General features: G+C 47.7%; 2 protein-coding genes across 2 annotated transcripts; one reads left to right on the top strand and one right to left on the bottom strand.

The window, feature by feature from the left end:
• The first annotated feature begins 25 nt into the window (after positions 1 to 25).
• Positions 26 to 3,045, top strand: LOC125513035 (rhomboid family protein). Its single transcript, XM_048678076.2, has 6 exons — positions 26 to 274; positions 382 to 464; positions 557 to 615; positions 700 to 1,209; positions 1,661 to 1,751; positions 2,483 to 3,045. Exons 1-6 carry the CDS (start codon positions 124 to 126, stop codon positions 2,567 to 2,569), a joined length of 981 nt encoding a protein of 326 aa, XP_048534033.2. The 5' UTR covers positions 26 to 123; the 3' UTR covers positions 2,570 to 3,045.
• Positions 3,046 to 4,226: 1,181 nt separating this feature from the next.
• LOC125513034 (uncharacterized) lies at positions 4,227 to 7,616 on the bottom strand. Its single transcript, XM_048678075.2, has 3 exons — positions 6,177 to 7,616; positions 4,817 to 5,035; positions 4,227 to 4,604 (listed from the first exon to the last, which is right to left on the bottom strand). The coding sequence occupies exons 1-3, from the start codon at positions 7,416 to 7,418 to the stop codon at positions 4,431 to 4,433; spliced, it is 1,635 nt and encodes a 544-aa protein (XP_048534032.2). The 5' UTR covers positions 7,419 to 7,616; the 3' UTR covers positions 4,227 to 4,430.
• Positions 7,617 to 8,633: the final 1,017 nt, after the last annotated feature.

Here is an 8,633-nt window from a genome sequence, read left to right on the forward strand (position 1 = left end):
GCATTAATTCTCTCTGGCAGGTGGGCGTCCAGGGCGGCGTGTGGGGCCCGCGGAATAAGGCGACGGGGCGAGGAGAGAAGGGAAAGGGGAAGGGGAAGCAGTGTGTGTCGGCGCGGCGGAGCAATGGCGGACAAGCCGAGCCGGGCGCTGGTGCTCTACGCCGCCGGCCACGTGGCGCTGCTCGCCGGGGGCGGAGGGGGGAAGGGCCACCTCGACGCGTTCGCCTCCATCGCCTCCTGCGGCTTCCTCTCCGTCCGCACCCCCGCCGTCAACGGTACCAATCCCCTCTCGCGCTCTGCGCGGTTGCTCTGCTTTGCTTACCCCCCCCCCCCCCCCCCCCCCCATTAAACTGAGAGGTTTCTGTCTTGTCTCTCAACCTAGAGGATGGAGGGGACAAGAACAGCGGCACGATCCTTGAGCTGGGGCAGCTGCTCGACGTGTGCGATGCCCTCTATCCTGCCAAGGTGCGATCCTGCTCTCCGGGTTTGCGTCAGGGCGAAGTAGTTGCAGAGAGGGTTTGAGTATGTGAGGCTGATTGTATTTGTTAACTCGTTAGGATGGGGAAATTGCCCGGGTGGATCCGCAGGAGCTAGTAGTCCCCAAGCTATCCGAGAGGTTCGATGTGTGTGATCTTTTGCTTTGGTTACTGTTAGTGTATCCACTGTAACTGTGAGGGCTGACTCGCTGCTGAAAATCCAGGTTCATGGGGCTGAGAGCTGCTATGGTCACCAATTGCCCCGGTGTTAGCTCATTCGCGGTGAATCTTGGTTTCCACGTTTTCGGAACTGAAGATTTCGCCGCGCAGTCCGGTTCAGGCAGCAGTTCTAAGGACACTAGAATAATCGACCAGGCGTTCACTCTGCTGGGATTTGCAGAGGGGAACGTCCAGGACGCGTCCGAATTCGATCTGGTGTTTGTGCATGCCGCAATGGAGAGCACAGCCAGCAAGCTCGGGAAATTGGGGATGAAGACGGATCTCAACCGGCTTGACAAACTGGTGGCTTCGGTCATGGAAGCTGCGCCGGTCGGTTCAGCTGTCGCCGCCCGTATTCATGTGTCTGTGATCTTGAGCTATGGATCTGCAACAGAAAATAAGGAAGAGGCGTGCCTCATCGTAAACTCTTCAACCGAAACTGATTCCGACTTGAAGTTACTCCGTCCACGCCAGAGCTACACTATGAAAGCAGGAAAGACGTTGGATGATGTCAGGTAAATGTTGTTCTTGGCTAGCAAATGAAAGTCATAACAGATGTTTTGAAGTGCAATCTTTATTGCAGAAAAATGCTCCTTTAGATTCTGTATGTGTTTGATGTGAGTTGAACCATATCATGGCCTTCCATATATAACCTGTTTGTCATTTCCAGTCAATATTTCGGTGTACAAAATGACTCTGCAATGGCCCGTATCACAACCATTTAGCCATCTCATGAAAGCTAACAGCCACCTTTTGGTTTTGTGAAGTGAAGTTGAAAAATGCCATTCTAATGCATGACAGGACAGGACTAAATTATTTTACAGTAGATGCTACATCAGTCTATGTGCCTAATTTTGTTGTTTTACGCACTCAACCATGGAGCAATGTATTGTACAATGAAAGCACATCTGTGTACAATGACACATCTAGACTTACACAAATAACTTTATTATGCATATCCTGCAGGAATCATCATCCAATGCTACTGGCACAGTGGCAACAAGGAGTAACACGTTCTGATTTGGCCAAAGAGTTCTCTTTTGAGGAATTTATAAAGGTCTGCTTAATGCACTTTTTAGAATGTTTACCTGAATCATAGAAACTTTATCAAATAATACTATATATGCAAGTTTGTTCCCGTGATCCTGTTTATTACTTTGTTTCTTCAGTTGTTTATAATGGACAAACACTGCAGTTCTCCCTTTTTCTAGTGTGGGTACTGGTGCCAGCATTAGAAACATGACAGTACCTTTTTTAGAAAATAGAGTTTGTAGATTAGAATAAGCAATGTAGTATTGATATTAATTCCTTGGGTAGTGGGCAGTTTATGTGATAATATAGTAACTATCGTATTACTCACCATGGCTGGTTACCCAAAAAACATCTTGTGGTAGGTATGCAGCATAAAATAATTGCTCATTTTCATGGCCACTGGATGGTGACGTGTATCATCTTTATAGGATGCCGTAGATGATTGTCACTGACCAGATGAGTATGCTCCACAACAGTAAATCGCAGTAGCTTTTTTCCTGTAAAGCAGTTTCTGAAGGGGTCACACTAAATGGCAGCATTGCTATTGCTTTTACATTCTCACAGCTTCCCCATCTGTGTGCTCATCTTGGTCATGATGTAGAGCCTATGCTTCCAACCATGTTATGTTTCTATGTGTTTGAAGTTTTGGCTGGTGATTCTTAATTATTTCCAAACACAGGTCTTACCATTTTTCTCTCTTTAGTTTCAGTTTCCTTAAATCATTTAACTAACTTCATTTTGTAATGTAATCAACAGCGTGCTGGAAACTTTGCTATGCTTGCCGAGCGCTTTCTACATGAGGTTGCATTTAAGCTCTGGAAAGCGCCAAAATATGGAGCATAGTTCTATCTGAGGAGGTTCTCTCTTAATAAGGTGTGGAATCACCTAATAAAAGGGGTGCTACACAAGTACTTCTTTCAAATGGGTACTGCGGCAGATATTGCAAATAGATGAGTTCTGTACTCTCCTAAGGTTCTCATTTGGTATCACCCATGCTCCATGCCGACGATGCCGTGGTACTGGGAACTCATAGGTTCATTACCAGTAGTAGTTACTTCGTGGAGATCTATTGTGAGCCTCTCTAACGCTTAACTTTCGTGAAACAATGCCATCCTTCGCAGCTTTGCTTGAAATTTCTTAACGTGGCAGTTGTTTCTGTGTCTAGCTCTGTATCGGCTTTGTACCATGTGCGGATCACTGTAATGTAGATGCTATTCCTGGAAATGATGACCGGCTGGAGCATCAATTTTAATAACAAATACTGGAATGTGTTTTCCTAAAGAAGGATAATGAAAGCATGGCGGTACCGATCACCTTTACTTTGCAGCTTCAGATATGTGCTTTTATATATCAGCTTTTGTCCGCATGATTGTGCTCGTGTCAAGTATATACATGCAAACTTGCAAAAGGATTAGAATCCCTGTGGTACAAAATTATTCATCCGAATGTCGTCCTATATGTTGGCTATCCTGCTTGAGCGCGAAGCAGGAGTAGTGCCGCACCTTGTCAATGGTGCCCTCTCTATCTTGCAATATGCCGCTGATAAGGTTCTTTTTTAGGAATATGACCTAGATAAAGCTCAAAACCTGAAACTCTTGCTTTCAGCTTTTGAGCAAATGTCAGGTCTTGTTATGAACTTCCATAAAAGTGAATTGTTCTACTTCGAAGAGACAAATGAGATGGCTGCTAAATACGCTGACATATTTGGTTGTGCATCAGGTCAATTCTTGATTAAGTACTACAGAATTCTGATAGTGCTTAGAGAAACGGTTGAGCAATTGGAAAGGCAAGTTGCTTTTCATTGGAGGACAATCGATTTTGATCAAGTCTATCCTCAGTTCTCTATATGCTATCCTTTTTTCAAAGATTTTGATCAATTGATTTTGACCCTAAGGAAGATCACCAACACAAACAACATATATAAGTAGCTACAAGATTCTGCTTTAGCCCTGCAAACCCCCCTCAGTTTCATGCACTAAAAAATTAGCTGGACATTATTCCATGCTCCCCAAGAACACAATATATCTACCGAATATTTATTTTAGAAAACCAAAGGTATCTCAAAGAAAACAACACCTTATGGTGATTCTACAAAATCCGATCTAGTGCAATCTGAAGAACAAACTAGGAACACGTATGAAATCCAATTGAAAGTTCTGAAAAAAAGAAGCATGCGCTCAGATTCGTCCTGAACGACAGGGCAAAGGAGGCAAAGCCATCCCCTGTTGCAATGGAGGCGAAACTGATGGCGAGGCCCTCCTTCAATTTCACAGAGCTGTTTGTTCTTACACTGCTCTGTCACCAAGGCCTGTGCTACTTGGAAAAATATATGGAAAAACAGAATGAGCATGGATATATCAAAGTGCATGGTAACTAAGCAAACCAAAACAAGATCACATTTCAGCTCACCACAGCTCACAAGACCGAGTAGCTAGTGCAACATACACCAGAACGATTGCAACAACAGCTAGGGCATGGCATGAGAAGACGAACTAATAGATGAACTTCAAGTGCTCGACGAAAATTACCATCCTCGGTTTTGAACTTTTGATGCCTCCTAAAGAAGCACAGAACATTCAAGCTAGCATATCAGAATTGAGATGGTCTCATGCGTCTAGCCAATTCGGCATCTACTATCGCCACAAGTGATCCAACGACCCTGGAGTAGGAAGGAATGAACACCCACTCCCTCTCTAAGGCAACTTCATTCTCTCTTGAGAGCTGGGGTGCCTGCCAGTATCATCTGAGCCAGGCGCTCCTCGTAGTCCAGTCCCTGGAACCCGGTGATGTTCAAGTGTACAAGGCGCTCCAGTGAGAGCTGCTGGTTCTCCCAGCCGTCTTCGTCGTGGCAGACGCAAGCTCGATCCAAGCATGCCGGCTGATCCAGTTCACCAAACGGTCAATAATTGAGACAATTTTTTTCTCGACGAAGAGCCATGAGATGACTATATAAAACATGAAAAGGTAAATTTCGTGCCAACACCATTTCAACCCTTAGCTCTTATAGCCAATTTGGATGCAGACAATATAAGTATTTTAGTGCCGAATTGCGTATTTAATCGATTGATTTCGGGTGCTAGAGGAACTCACCTTCTCGGTGCCTCTCGTGACTTCAATGCGGAGATCTTCCAGATTGCTGCACTGTGCAATGAGCCTTGCCAAACTGGCAGCATATGAATGCCCCTTCCATGTTGAGATATTGACCCTCAGAGCAGTGATGTTAAGTAGCTGTGGTATGTCATCCACAAGTATGCTCTCACAATCCGCCATCCCTGAATCCATACCATCCACCAGGGCCTCCCTCATATACTGCACAAGGGATATTTCGGCATTCGGCAGCTAATCAGTACACTCATATACTACTGCATTTGTGGTACATATCTCAGTATTGGGCAGCTAATCACTACATTAATAAAGGAAAACTGAAGCCAGAAAGAAAATGTACGCAGGTTACAAAATAGAGTGTATTAGAAGATAGTATTAGGAGAACTGTATATATACAGCAGGAAATGCATATCAGAGTACCAGTGATCATTGACAAACCGTTTATTACAGGGAATGGAGGTTTAAGCTAGGGAGAATGGCACATTCTATTATACACAGCAAGCTAGTTCGTCAGAAGTCAGAGCAATTTATGGCGATTTACAAACTCAGTGAAGTAGATTAGATAAACTTCTTAATATTCTTCTTATAACAAGCTTAAGGATGACCATGATAAGACGAGTGTAACATCTGACTGCATTGAACATTTGGACGGTTGTTTCATGTAGCATGCATTTGAATAGCAGATTGTATTAGTCAACAAGCTAGTTTGTCAGAAGTCAGAACACTACAAGGTGATCTACCAACCATGTGAAACATATGAGATGCAGTTCGAAATACTCTTAACCAGCATAGCTACGAACATGTAACAATTCAGATGGTCATGACTTGTAGCTGCATTGAACATTTAGAGGTTGTTTCATGCATTGACAAATTGTTCATGACAGGAAAACTGTATATATACTGCAGGAAATTGTTCATGGCAGGAATGGAGGTTTAAGCCAGGGAGAATGGCACATTCTATTATCCTCCAGCAAGCTAGTTCGTCAGAAGTCAGAGCAACTTATGGCGATTTAGAAACTCAGTGAAGTAGATTGGATAAACTTCTCGATATTCTTATAACAAGCTCAAGGATGACTATGATAAGACGAGTGTAACATATGACTGCATTGAACATATGGAGGTTGTTTCATGTAGCATGCATTGAATAGCAGATTGTATTAGTCAGCAAGATAGTTTGTCAGAAGTCTGAACACTATAAGGTGATCTACCAACTTTGTGAACTACTATTAGATGCAGTTAGAAATACTCTTAACCTGCATAGCCACGAACATAGTAATAATTCAGATGGTCATAATTTGTAGCTGCATTGAACATTCAGAGGTTGTTTCATGCATCTGAAGCTTACGCTGGGCACATGTAGGTCCAGGTTAAGGCGGTGCGCGGCGGTGCATTGCTTCAGGATCGATATGGCGGCCTCGTTGCGGGCGGCATGGTTGGCGTGCCCGTGCGTCCACAGGGGAAGCCCCCCGATCTCCCGAACGGACGGCCCGCCGTCGAACTGCAGGCCCTGCATCCTGCACATGCTGGAGCACGTGAGCGCCTCGAGCGCCGGCGCGGCGATCCCCAGCTCCCCTGCGCTGGACTCCAGCCTGAAGCACTCGGTGACGCGGAGCGCGCGCAGGCGTGGCGCGCTCACCTGCAGGCACCACAGGTCGCGCACGCCCACGATCGCCAGCTCCTCGAGGTCGCCGACGCAGAGGTCCAGCTCCCCCACGCCCGTCAGGTGCTCGAGCCGAAGCCTCTTCAGGCGAGGGAAGGACGGGGACGAGAGGAGCCCGCTGAGGCGGTGCTGGTCGCTGATCCGGGCGTTGCTGAGCAGCAGCTCCGCGAGCGCGTGGAACGAGGCGTCCGCGGGCGCGGGGAGCGCGAGGGTGGCGTCGCCCAGGGTCAGCGCCACGATCGCCGCCGCGGCCGAGCGCGGCAGCTCCAGAGCCACGCCGTTCTTCTCTGCTTCCGCCGCCGCACCCGACGCGCACTCCTCGGTCGTCGACCGCGGGCGTGGTGGCAGCTCGAGCACGAAGGAGCCCGCGGCGCGGGCCATGCCGAAGCGCAGCCACGCGCGGACGTGGTCGGCCGTGACGAGCGCGGCGTGGGGGTGCTCCGTGGCGTACGCGCCGAGGCTGGCGATGTAGTGCTGGTGCGGGGCGCGGAAGACGAGGGAGATCTCGAGCGACTCGACCTGCGCGTCGGCGTCGGCGTGGCGGGCGAGGGCGGCGCCGATGGAGGAGATGAAGCCGGGGGCGTCCGCCAGCGGGAACCTGGTCGGGTACTGCCCGACGGTGAAGCGGAGGCGCGGCGGCTCGTCCTCGAGGACCGGGCCGTAGCTGGCGCGGCGGCTTGACGTCGGCTCGGGTCCTGCGACGGCGGCCCCGGACCCGGAGGTGGAGGAGGAGTCCATGGGGACCGGCGGGCGGGCGTGGCGGGGTTTAGCCTGTGGGGTTGGATTTGGGTGGGGGATGCGGCTTTGCTTTTGTGGAGTTTTTGGCGGAGAGGAACGGCGGGTTGGGTTTGATTTGGGTTGGGGCGTGGGATTTGGGAGGGAAGAAGAATGGACCGGGGAGATGCCGAAATAAGAGATCAGACGCATTCATGCAATGCTCGACTGTTTTTTGGACAACGGAATCATAGTTTCACCACACAGGCCACGAGAGAATATCAGGGGAAAACCAAAGCTACTACGATGAAAACCATGTCCATGTGAAAACTATGTTGTGAAGTTCTAAAAAAACAATCTTAAAAGAAAATATTGTGTTAAGAGAGTGATGTTCTACTGGCATGTAAACTCCCAAGTTCAAACTCTAATTCATTTTCGTGGTGTGAAAAAACAAATTTGGTACTCCTTCGTCCATCAGTGTTACAAAAAACATCTTACATTATGGGACGGGGAGTAATAAATAGTGTCAAACAGTAAATGTCACTATCTATTGCTGAATTTGTTTTTCCATTCCTCGTAAATGACTTTGTGGTTTTTTTCGGGATAAACTCCCGATATATTCATCTTTAGTTATGGTAGTACAACGAACACTAGAAATAATAAAAATTACATCCAGATCCGTAGACCATCTAGCGACGACTACAAGCACTGAAGCACGCCGCTGTCATCGCCCCTCCCTCGCCGGAGTCGGGCAAATCTTGTTGTAGTAGACAGTCGGGAAGTCGTCGTGCTAAGGCCCCGTAGAACCAACGCACCAGAATAGGAACCGCCACCGATGAAGAGTGTAGATAAGAAGGATCCAACCTGAAGACACACGAACAAAGACGAACGACAAACAGATCCAAGCAAATCCACCAGAGACAGATCCACCGTAGACACACCTCCACACGCCCACCGGCAATGCTAGACACATCACTGGAACGAGGACTAGGCGGGGAGACCTTTATTTCATATTCAGAAAATCGCCGCCGTCTCGTCTTCCTGAATAGAACACAAACCCTAACAAATCTCGAAAAAGGATCTAAAAACGAAGCCCTTCCACCGGCAAGGATCGGGATCCACTCCGTCCCTATGGCCCTAAGGCCACGGTAGACGGGGCGGACCGACGTCGGCGCCGGCGGGAGGCAGAAACCCTAGTTTTTTTTGGTAGGCGGCGGTTGGCTAGGCGTCTCGATCTTTGTACCGTCTCAAATGACTTTGTGTTTGAACTTGAAATTTCACATGCTAATGGAACAACACCCCTCCCCGCAAAAGAACACTAACCTCTTAATATAGTTTGTTTTGTATAAAATTTTCGGAAACTTTGGAATGTGGTTCCCACGAAGTTTTCATTGTAACTTGGTTCCACTAGATTTCCTCTCCACCTGT

This window comes from Triticum urartu, chromosome 6A (genome assembly GCF_056163025.1).
Source record: "Triticum urartu cultivar PI428250 chromosome 6A, HENAU_Tu73, whole genome shotgun sequence".
Taxonomy (NCBI): domain Eukaryota; kingdom Viridiplantae; phylum Streptophyta; class Magnoliopsida; order Poales; family Poaceae; genus Triticum; species Triticum urartu.

What these genes read in the sequence shown, in the direction of transcription:
- LOC125513034 (XM_048678075.2), bottom strand. Translation starts at nt 7,418, where the DNA reads ATGCGTCTGATCTCTTATTTCGGCATCTCCCCGGTCCATTCTTCTTCC. An exon ending in TGGACCTACATGTGCCCAGC is followed by an intron (nt 5,036 to 6,176) that starts GTAAGCTTCAGA and finishes TCCCTTGTGCAG; the next exon opens with TATATGAGGGAGGCCCTGGT. An exon ending in TCACGAGAGGCACCGAGAAG is followed by an intron (nt 4,605 to 4,816) that starts GTGAGTTCCTCT and finishes GAACTGGATCAG; the next exon opens with CCGGCATGCTTGGATCGAGC.
- LOC125513035 (XM_048678076.2), top strand. Translation starts at nt 124, where the DNA reads ATGGCGGACAAGCCGAGCCGGGCGCTGGTGCTCTACGCCGCCGGCCAC. An exon ending in ATGCCCTCTATCCTGCCAAG is followed by an intron (nt 465 to 556) that starts GTGCGATCCTGC and finishes TTAACTCGTTAG; the next exon opens with GATGGGGAAATTGCCCGGGT. An exon ending in AAGACGTTGGATGATGTCAG is followed by an intron (nt 1,210 to 1,660) that starts GTAAATGTTGTT and finishes CATATCCTGCAG; the next exon opens with GAATCATCATCCAATGCTAC.